General features: G+C 40.0%; 1 protein-coding gene across 6 annotated transcripts in view; it reads left to right on the plus strand.

Moving 5' to 3' along the window:
• Positions 1-861: 861 nt before the first annotated feature.
• Positions 862-15,619, plus strand: part of LOC101166717 (glutamate receptor-interacting protein 2) — a 33,921-nt gene continuing 19,163 nt past the window's right edge. The window contains exons 1-7 of one of the 6 annotated variants that reach the window (XM_020704734.2): positions 862-1,374; positions 9,123-9,197; positions 9,883-10,021; positions 11,703-11,848; positions 12,835-12,918; positions 13,018-13,093; positions 13,597-13,742. In XM_020704734.2, the coding sequence (XP_020560393.1) occupies positions 1,197-1,374; positions 9,123-9,197; positions 9,883-10,021; positions 11,703-11,848; positions 12,835-12,918; positions 13,018-13,093; positions 13,597-13,742 (844 nt within the window). In that variant the 5' untranslated portion in view covers positions 862-1,196. Of the gene's footprint in view, positions 1,375-5,349; positions 5,864-9,122; positions 9,198-9,882; positions 10,022-11,702; positions 11,849-12,834; positions 12,919-13,017; positions 13,094-13,596; positions 13,743-15,619 lie in introns of those variants that run through there. The other 5 variants (XM_020704732.2, XM_020704730.2, XM_020704731.2 and 2 more) reach the window with 5 other exon arrangements.

Raw genomic sequence — 15,619 nt, forward strand, 5'->3', positions numbered from 1 at the left:
GGTGTTGTACAGTCTGATTTAAAAAACAAATTGTGGGACCAGTATGTGTCAAAATGACAAACATTTGATTTCAATTGTACTTTAACCATTACTTCAAATGAGTATTAATTCTGCACACTTGTAGAGTTGTAGGTATTTTCCTTCTCATAAATGATTTGAAAACTGATTTAATTTTTGGTTTCCTGTTAGCATAAATGTTTGTGTGACCACACCTAAAACAATGAAGAAGTGGCTGATCTATTCATGCCTTAGAACAGGGGTGCTCATTACGTCGATCGCGATCGAGCGGTCGATCTTCAAGAACATGAGGGTAGATCGCAGGTCAGCAAAGACAAATAACCAAAAAAAAATGTACTTCTAAAAAACCCACCAGCCAATCAAAATCCTCACTGAGCAGTACGGGACATGATTGACATGCGGAACGGCCAATCGGACATCTTCTGAAACATACGTCACTGCACATCCGTGTTCAAATTCACTGAGCGCAAATTCTGTCTGTCATCAGAAAGTTGCTTTATCTACTGGGATGGCATGTTACAATTAAGTCACTTTACTGTTGAAATGTCATGACGATAAATCCAACCTATCACTTCTTCATCACAATCCTCCTAAAACAAAGTTTTTTCTGCGAATGTGTTGCCTTTTTTCTAGCCTGCCTCTTTAGATCAAGTTTATCTGATTGTCCCCCAGCATTTAAGATGCGTAAACTGGCAAAATGATGAAACAGTGGAATTAGTTTAAGATGTTTAAAAGACTACATCAAATTGGACTGCCCAGCCTCTGCATTGTTTAGTAAAACTGAGCACTGGTTCCTTGCTGAGTGAGTTTCTGTTGCATTCTGGCAAGCAAGCTGTGCCCCACAGCCCTGAGCCCTCTGCCATCTGCTTCAGTAAATCGGAAATTGCCAGAGAGGCGAAAACCACGGTATTTCTTCAGTCAGTCAGCTTGTGGACGCTTTTGTAACCAAGGAAGTTAGCATTGGGATTATGGAGATATAGCGTTGGTGCCGAGTCTCTCCATTTTTTGAGAGCTAGTGGTTTTTGTGGATTCCTCTGAAGGACTCACCTGGCAGAACTAGATGCTCTTCAAAACATCGCCAAGATGAGAACAGCAGGGCAGCAGGAGATCACAATGCCTGAGCTGTGAAAAGCATCAGGAGGACAAAAAACATTTTTTTGGCTTTTCACTGAAAAAAAATGAACATGTCAGTAAGGGTTATGTTTGGAAGAAAGGGCCTCTCTCCCAAACAGCTCTCATTTGCCTTTCCTCAGACAGATTCCCTGAGGAAAGGCAGCCGGTCTGCAGGAGGAAGGAGGAGGATCTTCTCTTTTTCTCTTAGATGTCAACTGGGCATCATCAGAGGGAGAACCAAAGGTAAAAATGCCAGTGATATGGAACCAGACATTTCTTTTACTTGAGGTTTTCTTAAATTAAACTTCACGAGTTGAGCTTCAGACTTTAACCAGAGCAGACTGTGATTGACATTTCTCCTGCCTCTGGATCCTCTGAGATGTTTTCTTGTAGCTTGACGTGACTGCCATAGGGTGGCACTGTGGTCAGTTTGATATTTTGAAAGGATGACATTCTGGCTTTTCTGCTTATGTCATGTGAAAAATGTTTCTATTTTTGGCAGAAACAGTCAGAAGGATTTTACAGCCCTGTAGTGTAGTTTGTGTCTGCAGTCATTCGTGTAAAAAATACATTGTTGGTCTTTTGGACAATTTCCAGTCCCTCCAAGCAAGTTCAAGTTAAACATTTGCTTTAAAGGCTTTCCTTAGTCCTGCCTGTGTTGAGACTTACAGGCTTATCTTGTTGCTTCTATTCGTCTTTGAGGTGCTTGAAAACACAGTTTTTGTTATTAGGCAGATCTGAAAGTGTTCCTCTTCAAACTAAAGAAGCTTTGATTGCAGCCAAGGTAACTGATTATTCCTCACTCATCTTTCTGGACCTTTGTTTGTCTACACTCACCAGCTGCTTTATTAGCTATGCCTTACTGGTACTGGGTTGGCCCTTTTTTCGCCTTCAGAATTGACTTAATCCTTGGTGGCATATATTCAACACGGTACTGGAAACATTCCTCAGAGACTTTGGTCTATAGTGACATGATATTATCACACAGTTGCTGCAGATTTGTTGGCTTAACATCCATGATGCCAATCTCCCGTTCCACCACATCCCAAAGGTGCTCTATTGGGTTGAAATCTGGTGACTGTGGAGGCCTTTTGACTCCAGAGAACTTATTCAAGAAACCAGTCTGAGAGGATTCCAGCTTTATGATATGGAGCGTTATCCTGCTGGAAGTAGCCTTGATAAGATAGTACCCTGGTCATAAAGGGTTGGACATGGTCAGCAGCAATACTCAGGTAGGCTGTGGCATTGGAACCATGCTCAACTGGTACAAAGTGGCCCAAAATGTTGGCAGGATGGATCCATGCTTTACTTTATCAATGGAGACTCATCAGACCAGACAACATTTTCCAATCTTCTATTGTCCAGTATTGGTGAGCCTGTGTGAATTGTAGCTTCAGTTTCCTGATCTTAGTTGACAGGAGTAGCACCTGGTGGGATCTTCTGCTGCTGTGAGCCCATCTGCTTCAAGGTTGGATGTGTTGTGTGTTCAGAGATGCTCTTCTGCAGACCTCGGTTAGAACCCATGGTAATTTGAACTGTTGAAGGTATAGGTTCTTAGCTAGCAAAAAAAAAAAAAAAAAAAGTAGATTTTCAATATCACCCCTCTACAGAAGAGGCTGCTGGGATCTTTATTTCCTCTCCATAAAACTGTACAGATTGTCCATAACCCAACAGTGTGTCTAGTTTTCAACAATCATGAAAGGTCTGTTATTACTTCATGATCCAATCACTTTAATCGTCTACTTCTGGCTGGCTGGACCCCCCCCCCCCTTTTTTTATTTATTTTTTTACTAAAGAGTGTTTTTTGGATCTGCACTTGTCTGTCTGGACTAAATCCTTCAGGTGTGCACTCTGACTCTCTCATTCCATCTATCAGAGGAACATGGTCTGGATAGACCTTCCCCACTCACACGGTTCAGCATGGACCACTTTCATGTGAAGTACATGCTGTCGGAATAACCTTCTTTAATCAGAGTGGAAGCATTCATGACTTTACACACGTCTTTAAGACACTTTTTTTTTTTTTTTTTTTGTCTTTAAGACACTTTAAATCAACATAACTGACTAGTACAAACAAGCAAACATTGTTGGGTCACCTTAAACCTTTAACCCCTAATCTTGCATTCATCATTGCACAGTTCCCAAGTTATTTATTTATTTATTTATTTATTTATTTATTTATTTATTTATTTATTTATTTATTTATTAAATCCGTATGGTTCCCACACTGACTTTTCAACCTTTAAAGTGTCATTTCTGTCTATGTTGCATTTCACAAAGCGTATGAAAAATACATAATTGTAAATTTTGAACAGTCTAAACCTCCAGCAAATTTTATATAAAAAATAGCTTAATCAGTATATTACCATTCTAGAGGAAGTGCAAAATGCCTTATGTCTTAAATCATTTGATATTTTTCAAGCTATTCCCAGAGTATTTTACTGGTCCAACACACTGCTCCATTTTATAATTCTTTTTATTTCACTTGGAAATTAATTAGTCTCGCTCTGGAAGACTAAACCTGTACATACTGGAAATGGGGTAATAGGGAGAAAAGCCTAAGAGAATATTATCTAAATTTGCTGTGTGCAACAATAGATAGCATGAAAAGTGTCTGTCATCATTCATTTGTACAATGTGGCACCATAGGTGTCCCTGGGCTATCTTTTGATGCTGATAAAAATGTTAAAAGACTTTTGTAAGAATTAAAAAATAGGACATTTTGTAATGCAACATTTAAATAATAGAATGGAAGTTGAGCATTTAAATAAATCAACAGTTTTTCCACTTGATCCATTTGATGAAATCAAAGAAACAGCAGTTGATCATATTTGGCATTTTTTCAATCATGTGGTACTTTGAGCATCGATTTCATTTAGACATGTATCTCTAATGCAGCTCCTTGCTTTATTGTCTGGTGAGGGATGATATTCTGCCAGAATATTTATGGGGACATTATTAGATCAGAAATCAGAGAAGAAAAAGGTGCCACTGGATGATGACTTAACTCTACAATGACAGCTTAAATGGCGAACAAACTGATTACATTGGAGAGTTTTTGGTAAAATCCCAGAGCTGAGCAAGCAAAAGTTTACAATGGAGAGTTAAAAAATCCCTGTACATGGATCATTTAGGAAGAAACCTCCAGGAGAACAACACTCAATTAGGAGGACCAAAAAAGACAGAAAAACACACAAAATACTGGAATATCCTTCACAAGACAAAGGTGCAGCAATAAAAGAAGAGAACCTGAAACCTTTGTTTTAGGAAAAAAAATATGTCAGACCTTGAAGTGTTGTCAAGGACCAGAAGGCAGATGAGTTCAAAGTCCCTGTTGAAGACTAAAGCGAGATTTTAGTAATAGCAAAGGCAAGAGAACACAATGAAGGAATTCACACTGCATATGAACAAAAGTCAGACAACTGTGATATTAACTGGAACAACTGCTATGAGACAAAAAGAGATATTATACTAACTACAAAAGCAAGGGATAGAAACAAAAACAATTGGTAGAAAATTACCAAACTAAATAAAATTTTTCTTTTGAGAAATTTTAAAAGTTATGTCATGAAATGCTTTCATTTGTGTCTTAAATAAAACTCTCAGTCTATTACATTTGAAATAATGTGCTTTATTTTGGTACCATCATTCAAATGGGAATCCATGTTTTAGTTGTCAGTTCCATCTGGAATGTACCAATTCAACTTGAAAAACATTTTCCAATTAAAAATTTATCCTGAAAAGTGAAACCATTCCATTTTTACGACTTTAGGCAAGATGCTCCTGTTTAACCAAAAAGTCACCCAAGGTTTTTCCTTTACACGACCTTTATGTAAATGTTTCACCTCTGCTCAGCATAGCATGTAGACAGCTATTCATGCATTGGAATTTGGCATATGCATTTTGCATTGTGTGCGTGTATGTTTGTGTGTGAGAGAGCTTATAATTGTGTAGATACAAGCTCCCTAAGACGGGTGTGGGTTCTGTTGAAAAAAACGATGATACTGAGCCTGAATGTGCAGGTGGTGTTAATTGTGCCCAGCGTTCTGTTTTGTCACATCTAATCTGGGTGTGTGAGTCGTGCACGTGTGGGTGGGTTTGAGGATGTGTTTGACTTGTTGAGGAACGAGTGAAGAGTGTGTATGTGTGTGTGGGGGGTTGGGGGGGGGGTGGAGTAACTATGGTGTGTGCCTGCCTCACTGAGCCCCTCTGGCAGAGAGGAAGAGAGCGGGAGCAAACACGAGAGAGAAAAGGGTTATGTGGGAGCTCATGTGAGTGTAGGGACAGGCTTTGAGAACATCTCTGTTAAGCAGACCAAGGATTTGTGAGAAAAGCTTTAAAACGGGCCTCAGGGAAATGGCAAAGCAAGGGCAAGGACTTTTCCACCTTCTTTGGAGTTTCTGAAGCCTCTCAGGATAAATGCACTGGTGACGACTGAAAGGAATCATCCCTTCAGTTCAGGCAGAAGGACAACATCAGACTTTCTGAGAACCTTCATTTTCCTTCTGGAGCTCCAGACCGTAGCAAGGTTGAAAAATAATGTTGGACTCGTAGCACAGGAGTGAAGAAACAGACATGTTGAGTTCTGGTTGTCTGAGCGCCTGAGATAGCTCTTCTTCAGGTGGAATCGCGGCTCTCTGCCCACCACAAGTCAGCTTTCCAGAGGTTGGCTGCGCTGACGTAACCACAGCCATGCTGTGTGGTTTGAGGAGAGACACCAAAAACAGCATTGGTAAGAGCAAACCCCGCTTTGATCTTTGGGAGTAAGAGGAGCAGCACGAGTTCCCCGATCACCTATAAAAAGCCGCTTATCCCCTGAATGTGTCATTCCTCTGAGGGGCAGCTGCTCCCATCTCTTTTCCGGAATAAATGTGTGGAATCTGCATGCAGAAAATCCGAGTTTGCAACAGACTGAAATGTTACTGAACCAGCTAAAATGTGGATAAAATATGAAGCCTGATTTTAAAAATAAATCTTTGAAATGTAAAAATAGCATTATGATTTCATTGAAAGCTCTGCCTCCATATTTAGCCCACATTCTGACGGAATGTGAGAGGGATGAGATAAAGTGCCCTGATTTCAATGTAGAGTTAATTAACTCCTCATATATTTAGTCAGCCACTTTTGCACACTACACAAATCCCATTATTTTTGCAGGAAGCTGTGAACACATCTGATTGCATATTTTCCTGCATAAGTATGTTCATTGTTGGGGCTGCTTATAATCAGCTTCATCCTGACCCTTCCTCTCAGGGTGAGCGATTATTTTAAGCTGGAGGAGGATGGCTGGCAGACAGCTTGATGGAACAGTCGCGTTCAGTCACGTGCAGAGCATTGGGTATGCGTAACCCAAAGCTAATGTTGCCTTTTGACAGCGATGACAGCTGCTGGACTGTCAGGGCCTGCGGGAGCCTGTGTGAATGCGAGGCTTTTGCCCAGTTTAATGTGTTTGGGATGTGTCATTCACTATGTGGGTCTGTGCCTCAAAGTTACCAAACATGCCGTTTGTGCAAACAGGAGTGAAACACACACAAGTTAAATACCATGTGGATCAAGTGTACATCAGCATGACATCCGTGTCTAAAGGAGATCAGGGTTTTGGTTGAGAGGTGACTCATGCAGCTGCGTGCATGTGAAGACTAGGTTTGCTTTTCCGTTCCTTGTATCCCAGGGCTGCCTAAAGTTTTCAGGTCAGTGAAGGTATGACGAAGGAGCCGTACCTCTCATCTGTCTGCTGGCTTCATCTTCAGTGGGAGAGATGGGGAGCCTCACTGTGGACAACAAGACTGGGCTTTGTGTCTCAAAAAACATTTGCTTTACCCCTTGGTATCACTAACAGTGCAAATACTTTGGCTTTTTTCCAAATTTTTAGATATTTTTTCATATAAATAAAGCATTATAGTGGTGCATTTTATTTTGTACCCCTAAAACATATTGTCCATGACAGGTTTGCAATTGAAACCTTAAATAAAAATAAAAATTAGCATGGGAGGAGCCCAGTGTAACAAGGCCAATTGAAAACATTTTAAGCTTTAGTCATATAACATTAAACAATATCTAAGTTATGAAACACATTTAAGGCACCATCTGCAGTGAGAAACTGTCATCTCTGTCAATAATTGGCTACATGTTATGATATTCAGGCTTAAAGTTTATGTCAGAAAACTTTGCAAGAATGAATTTGTGTGGACAGATTTTCAAGAGAGTCTCAGTTCATCATGTGAATTTGGGTTGGGTTCAAATATCACATCAAGAAAACCAGCTCAGTGACCTAGTGGGAGAGTGTCTGCCCTGAGCCTCCCTGTTTGACACTCTGCGTTAAAGGTTCAATTGATAGGGTTAAAACAACCAAATGGCTCGCCGCTCCCCAAAAAGTATGTGTCAAATGTGAAGAAGAAACTTTGCACATCTAGGTGTGTAATAACTGATGGGACTTTATCTGTACAGGAAAAAAATACACATGAAAAAACATTAACTGTATAAATAGAACTGGTTGAAATTACTCTGATGTCACTCATAGATAATAACTTGCCTCAAGCTCCAACAAAATGAAGTAAATTCAGTCAGTAATTTTTTTTGCAACACAGGTGCCGCCATTTTGGAGTAAGCAATGATTGGACCTATTTGGTTTGAGTCATCGTTTCTATGGCAACAATTTTTGCCAATCAGCAGTGATCTTGTTGGAAATCTACACACCTTCCACTTGGAAACAGGCTCGGGAAAATCTGTCAATAAGACTTTTCAAACATTCAGCGTCAGATGACATACTTTTATTGAGGCATTTGATTGGTCTATTAAAATTGTTAAAGAAAAAATATGAAAAAAATTAGTATCAGCAACAACACGTTAAAAAAGTAGAGCAAGAATGGTTATTTTGGCAAATAGACTGAGTAATAGTGTTTCCTGTTTGGAACGCGAGTGGGGAGGCGTCACTGAGTCCAGATCTCATATAAAGTCAATAGAAAAAGGCAATGGAGTGGAAACATCTTTGCATGATTCACTCTGCCACACTTGCTGAAAACCAAACCCTATCCTCACAATCACCTACTGCCAACTCTGGAGTACTGTGTTGGTGGTGGTGGTGATAGTAGGGTGATAAGGGCACATTTTGCATGTGCTGTAGCTAAGTGGAGTGCAAAGTTGGCCACAATCATTTCTGCTGACTTGCTCATCCACCAAAATATTGTAGAATCTAAAGGAAAACCTCCAATTCCATCCATCCACAAAGAAACCTCATGCTAATGTTTAGATTGGGGCTTGTTAAACAGTGTCTTCATTGTACAGCTCGTACATTATGGCATCTTTCAGAGAGGAACTTGATGAAGAATTTGTGACAGGCAGACCCTGGGACCCTGGGGCACCCAGAAAGGTAATCTGCAGTGGACAGGATTAGAGAGGCTTCAAGTTGGCTTCTTAATCACTGCTTTGCAGATACGGCTGCTTTCACTTTCAGATGGCTTGACAGTGGCTCTGCTAATCTGTGGATGGTGTTAGAGATGGGTCTCGCTGTGGGTGAGAAGTTAAAAAAGAAAATCTTTTTCTCTGCAGGGCAGATTGAATATTTCCCATTGCTCTCCTTAGCAGCTGCTGCACATGACATGAAAATGATGATTTTCTCTCCATGTGAGAACACTCGATTAACCGCATGCTGTTCCACTGACAAAACCGCCATGCTTAGTGAAACAAGTTTGCAGCAAACGCACTGTCGTTTTTGGGTTAAAAAAGGGGTTTTCTAATCATTGCTGATGGGAGAGGTCCTCGAATCAACACGTGACCTCTTGTGTTTGATGTATTAAGTCACTTGAGTGCAATCTAATTGCTCTGTAACACTAAGTGCCCTAGAGATATGGTTTGGGCAGCAATGTGGTGCCCAAGCTGGAGCCCAGAGTATGGGCCGCTGTCACGATCTGCAGTGGGCAGTCAGGTGTATTTAGTGTTCTGCTGGAGTGTTTCCCTACATAACCTTCTTCACTTCGCTGCTGTCTCCTCAGATGAAGGACCATACTCAAAGGGGAGCAAAGAGACAACTGACCAATCACATTCATCCCAGAGGCTCAGCCTTTCAGGTGAAATACAATCAAACCTAACGTCGCTTCATTTTGGTTCGTCAACTGACCTATTCTCAATACTCTCAACACATTTCACCCAGGGCCTCAACATAAGGAACTGTAAAGGCATTCTTATTTGAGATTTTTGCATGTGTGCATGTAAAGTCATGTGCTTCCTGTGTTTTGCTGTGTATTCTTTTGCTTTAAGCGCTTAGATAAGCTGAAAAGATGCTTGTGTGGCATACCTGTCAAAGGTACTAAAGCCCACTCGGCAGGGGGATTTCACACCCCATCTCCGCATGACTAAAGGATTCCTTTGATGAATCATCACATCAGTTGTTATCAAATTTATTTTAATTTTCTAATTTACTTAAAAATGCATCTGCTTTTTAAATGCCTTTCGTCCAAAATAATTTAATATTATAGCATTTTATTTAAGCGTTGTAGTTCAAGCATACACAGCGGTGCAGCTGCATCCTTTGTCCCAGTCACAAAGATTTGCTCGCGCTCACATGTTTGACATAACTAGAAAAGGACAACAGGGTGAAAAAAATGTTTTGCATAGCTGTGCGTCACCGAAAATGATTGTGAAAGATTCTGGGGGAGAGAAAAAAGAGACTTGCATTGCCTCTCAGACAACACAAGTGTGTCAAGCAGATGCTGAAGCTGACTATGAGTCTGTGGCTGCGTCTGTGTGTGCCAGCAGAGGAGTACCGAGGAGTAACCACGGTGGAGCTGATGAAGAGAGAAGGCAGCAGCCTTGGCCTCACCATCTCTGGAGGCTCAGACAAGGATGGCAAGCCCAGGGTGTCAAATCTACGGCCAGGTGGGCTGGCTGCCAGGTGAGATTTGGGCTCTGTGATTACTTACTTACAGTTTGGCAAGCACGACGGAACGTGCTGACATCTCCTTCCACCCCCACATATGAGCACGTGATTTCAAGTTACACCAGGCGCAGGGTTAGATCTGCTTGATGTCAGTTAAAAGTGCAGTAACACAAGAACAAAGTTGTTGTAAAAGTTTATGAACTTAAATGTTAGCCACAACTATTCCTGATCCTTTATAAAACACATAAGAATAAAAAATAACACCAGCTGTTTTTTCTTCTAATAATGTTCTAATGGCAAAGCTGTTCTAAAAAAGCATTAGCCTCATCTTGTTTAGGATGTGGTGGGTGGGAATTAATGACCATCGCAACACATGAATGAGTGAGAGGTGGTACAGGATGCCAGTGTGTCACAGGGACCCCAATGAAAGAGTCCTGGCCAAATACGCCTGTTCTTGTCAAGCTGAAAGAGGTTTAAAGACAATCACCGTGCTAATTCTTCCAAGCTGCTTGTCTTCCCACAGCTGAGTTCAGGCTTGTGTGGAAGTGCTACCTTATTTAGCGGGTGGAGACACAGGCGGGGAGACAGAATAGCGGCTGGCAATGTGTGATAAAGCTGGACCATCATGACATTCTGCTCCGGTGGTTTAGATGCCTCTCTGTCTGCTGTCAATGCTGATTGACAATAGCCCAGAGGTGAGATGGGCAAAAGGGGCAGATTATTTATTTAATTAATTAGCTTTCCAGTGGGAGACATGTTGACTCAGAATGTCAAAAGGGAGGCAGTGTGTACAGTCATCCCTGACACTGTCTTTCCGCCGTTTTTGTTCAAAATCTGCCCCTTTCGTCTTTTTTTGAATTACATCAAAAGCACAGGAGAAACCCAGTTTCACCTTTAAATTATGCATAAAGTTGAATTTCTTTGTCTGTCATTGGATTAGCTCTCATTTTAGTCACCTAGAGGAGAGAAGCACAAAAAAAGACCCACTCCCATCATCTTTTGATCTATTTTAAAGGCCTTCCCAGTTGTATTTTAATTAGGATTATGCCAAAATCCAAAAACCTCTGTTGTTTTTTTAGGACATGTTGGCACAGAGCAAGCCTACCTTCACTTCCCATCATCTCTTTGTTTACACTGTCTACCGCTAGCTCACAGCCCCTCACAACCCGACATGAATCCATTGGTGTGCAAGTGGATGCATCAAAATGGAGCGGAGCAGGGAGCCTGTGGCTTACCGCCTGTAGCACCTACTACGTCACAGCTAAAGGCTTTTTCCAACTGCATTGTTTTCGTCTGCTCCTCATTAACAACAAATTGAATAAAAATATATTCAGAAATGCAATTTTGAGCTCAATTTTCTTTATTTATGTCCTCCATCGTGAGATAAATGCTACAAAACATGTTAAAAACACAAACAATACATTTTTCATTGAAGTGGGTCTTTAATAACAGCAAAAAATAATAGATATTTCTTTATTGATCCCACATTGGGGAAATTCAATTGTCACAGCAGTTCCAAAAAGCAGAGAAAAGTGACAGCAATGTGCAAAAGTGAGGGGTGTTCCCAAATACCATTAATATGAATAGACACAAACATACTGAACTTTTGGTGGCCTAGAGGATTTAAGGATTTTCTCTGGTGCTCTGATCAGTGATTGGATATGTTACCTGAAGTTTTGTTCATAACCTTTTTCAGAAGTGACCAGCTGAATGTTGGGGACTACATTAAGTCTGTGAATGGCATCAACCTGTCAAAGCTCCGACATGATGAGATCATCAGTTTGTTGAAGAACATTGGGGAACGCGTTGTACTGGAAGTGGAGTATGAGCTGCCTTCCTGTGGTAGGTTGAGATCAAACTCCTCAAATACTCGTCATAATTCTTCCTTAAATATTGTTATTCATCCTCCCCTCAACCAAAAAAAAGTAAATTCATTCTGAAAATGTTTGCTTGGGAGCTGACACAGGAGGTTGTTCTCCTAATGGAGATATTGTTAGATAAGGGAAATTATGATATTTTTGAAGAAAATATGTTCCCAAAGAAAAACTATTAAAACTTTGAATTCTTAAATGCACAGAAAGATAGATAACTGCTTAAAGGACCCACTTGAGAAACAAAAGGGTTTTGATGAAAATTAAAAAAAGAAAAATATGAGAATATCTAATCAAAAGTCAACTTCCTAACCCAAAACCCTGTAGTTATGGCATTGGAGCTCCAGGTATTTTTGAAAACATTTCAAGGAGCCTGTTTGGGTTTGAGAATTTTTGTAATATTGAATGTTGAGCGCAAACTAAATTTTAAATATAAATGTAAATCACAGTTTTGCAGAAGTGTGTTAAACCAATGGTTAAAGTTTTTCAGTTTTTCTTGTTTTGAGTGAACCGAATAAAAGTAGACGTTTTGAAGTTAGGTGGAAATATTTTGTGCATGAATTGGCCATCAAAGTGAGCCATAAGAAGAAAATGCCGTCATAACTGACAAGTTTCTAGTAAAGATTATGTTCCCTACATATTTCAAATGAAATTGTTTGTAAGCAGCAATTTGTATAGACAGTATATCAAAATGCTGCTTTGTGTAGATATAAAGACATTTAGTTATAAGAGAAGAACCTTTATAAAATGATTTATACCAGGCCACGGTCAAATGAACTTCTAAAACAAATTGGTTCCAGCTTGAAGATTATCATGTAATTATATGTAACTTGTGTTTTTTTATTTTGTTTTTCTCTCTTTTGCTGCAGTTTTGCTCACATTTTGTTAAAACTGTATTTCTTACATTAATTTTTTTAATTTTAGCCTTGTTCTGTCATTTCCTCTGTTTATTCTTAGTTCAGACACCTTCAGGAGTCATAACCAAAACCATTGAGGTCTGTTTACACAAGGAAGGGAACAGTTTTGGGTTTGTCATGAGGGGTAGGTCAATAAAACATAACATAATAATAACAATATCCCAAATATAATAGTAATTGGGTCCTTTTTTTAGACTTATTTGTGCTGTCTTGTGGAATTTAGGGGGCTTCCATGAAGACTGGCGAAGGTCACGACCTTTGATAGTTACCAGTGTCAGGCCTGGAGGTCCTGCTGACAGGTATGCATGTGGACACTGGACACATCTGTTGTGTGTAGAACATAGGCGGTGTCTTTATTTGCTTATATCTACGTTGAAAATAAAAAGATAAATATTTCCTAACAAAAGGCTGTAGAGGAAAAAGGTGTTTACCAAACTCACATTTATGCATTAACTGATCTTAAGTCTACCTTCCTGCAAGTTTTCAGATCTTTTGCTCCTGAGCTGCATGGAATTGCGGCTGCGACACGTATAGACTATCTTTAAAGCAGAAAGGCCACTGCTCACCCAGAGCCTGAAGCAACATTGCGCCTTTCCCGATTAAAACCAAATGCGCCAAAGCACCGAAGCAAACATAATTCAGCATCAGCGACTTTTATTTTGTTTATATTTCATTTCACCTGGAAGGAGATGCTCACTGGTCAGTCATGTACTCTGATGTGTGCTTAAGCGGCTGTGGAAGCATCGTGCACACGTCAAATAGGGCTTATTGTCTAGATCTGTCTCCTCCTGTGTCTTCCCAGAGAGGGGACTTTAAAGGCAGGAGACCGTGTGTTGAGCATAGACGGGATGCCTTTGAACAGAGAGAGGCATGCTGATGCTCTGACCATGCTGATGCAGAGCGGCCAGGAAGCTCTGTTCCTGATCGAGTATGACGTCTCTGTCATGGGTGAGCAAACTCACACACACACACTACCACAACCACACACATAGGAAATGTGGGGATGCATGGTACCACAGCATTGCTCTGAGGGTAAATAGTGTGGGCGTTTGGCTGCATTAATGTAAAAGTTGGGGCTGGAGATGCCATGAGGGGAGTCGCACAAGCCTGAGAGGACATTCATAAAAAGAGTCTGCAGATATTTTATTTGATTAAAGCACTTTTCAAATTCTATAAAGGAGATCCTTTTGTCAGCACAAAAAGAAAAGCACAAATTGTCATAAGGACCACAATGACCAGCAATCTACATTCTACATTTTGTCACAAGTTCAAGAACGCTTTTAGCTTATAGTGTTGATGCTGGACTGTCGCTACCCCACACCAGAGCATGTACCTGCAGTTGGAAGAAAACTGGTGCAAAATTCCTAAACAGGGCAAATCTCATTAATCTTGCTCCAGCCTTTTTATTTCATAGCTCAATTCCGAAATATGAAGGAATTTAAAAGTGAATTTCAATGCGTCATTACCAAAGACCCTGATTGGTGAAAGTTCGACCTGGTTTAACTTGCAGCCTGCATTCAATGGCCACGTGTATGAAGAGCCCGAAAACGGACCTAAGACTCGCATAGCGATGCGTGAATGCAAGAGTTTTGAAAGCAGAAGCCCAAGAAACGCATTTACATGGACTTTTCATTGAAAGTGGTCACTTGAACGCACTTTTGGGCGATGTGAACGTAGCTTAACACCACTGAGGAAAGTCTTATGAGGTCAGTTTTGGCATGTATGGAGTTCAACATTTGAAAGAGTGTCAAGTTTCAATGTTCCCAACAGAAAAGGGACCTGCAAAAGAATAAAATGTTATTTTTCTCTTTTAAGACAGGCTGTTGTCAAAAGCAAACAAGATTAGAAGGGTTAATGTTTATAACATATCTTTCATGGTCTTTAAGCAAAATTTCAACTAAGATCAGATTTGGGAAGAGCTTGTAGGTCTGACACGCAGATTCTTCGCTGCAAGCCAAAACAGGGCTTCCCGGAGCTCATCAACACAATACATTCAGGGAGAATCAGGGCAACAGGAACTTGTTCAGGCAAAATAATGCTCATTAGAGTGGAAATGTTTCAGCTTCTCTACTCCAAGGGAGAGACATAGTCCTGACCATTTGAAGGTTGTTCTGCTATTTAGAATCAAAGTAGAACCACTAAAGTCCACTAATTTGAAAAAACAGCTTCAAAGGGTCAGAATGACCCATAAATCTTAAAAAGCAATGAAAACAAAGCAATGAACATTTTACTATTTGTTCAAAAATTATTGCTGAAAACATGAATACGACAGGTATGTTGCACGAAACAATCACGTAGCATAAAATGTAAGTTATATTTCATATTTATTAAGGTTGTACACTTAAATTAAATCAAACTTTATTCATAAAAAAGCGCTTCTCATGCATTTTGCAGCTCACATTTAAAAATGAAAACATACAAAAATATTACAGTAAAAGCCCAACCCACCCTTTACCCCCCCAATAATGCATAAAATACATTTAAAAACATAGAATAATAGTATAAAACTAATAGAATAAATAAGCAGAATAGATCATTTAAAAGCGAAATTAAAAAGGTAGGTCTTGAGCCTCTTTTTAAAAACCTCTACAGTCTCTTTAAATGTAGATCACTTAAATAAGAACACCCAAGACCATTAAAACATTTAGAAACCATTAAAAGAACTTTAAAACCAATCCTGAAACACACGAGGAGCCAATGCAGCGATTTTAAAATGGGTGTAAAATGCTCCTAACCTCGAATGCCGCCGAGTTCTGTAATAGTTGTAGGTTTGAAAGAGACGTTTTGGGTAAACCAGAGAGCAAGGCATTACAATAATCTAAACG

Source organism: Oryzias latipes, chromosome 7, assembly GCF_002234675.1.
Source record: "Oryzias latipes chromosome 7, ASM223467v1".
In the NCBI taxonomy this organism is placed as follows: Eukaryota; Metazoa; Chordata; class Actinopteri; order Beloniformes; family Adrianichthyidae; genus Oryzias; species Oryzias latipes.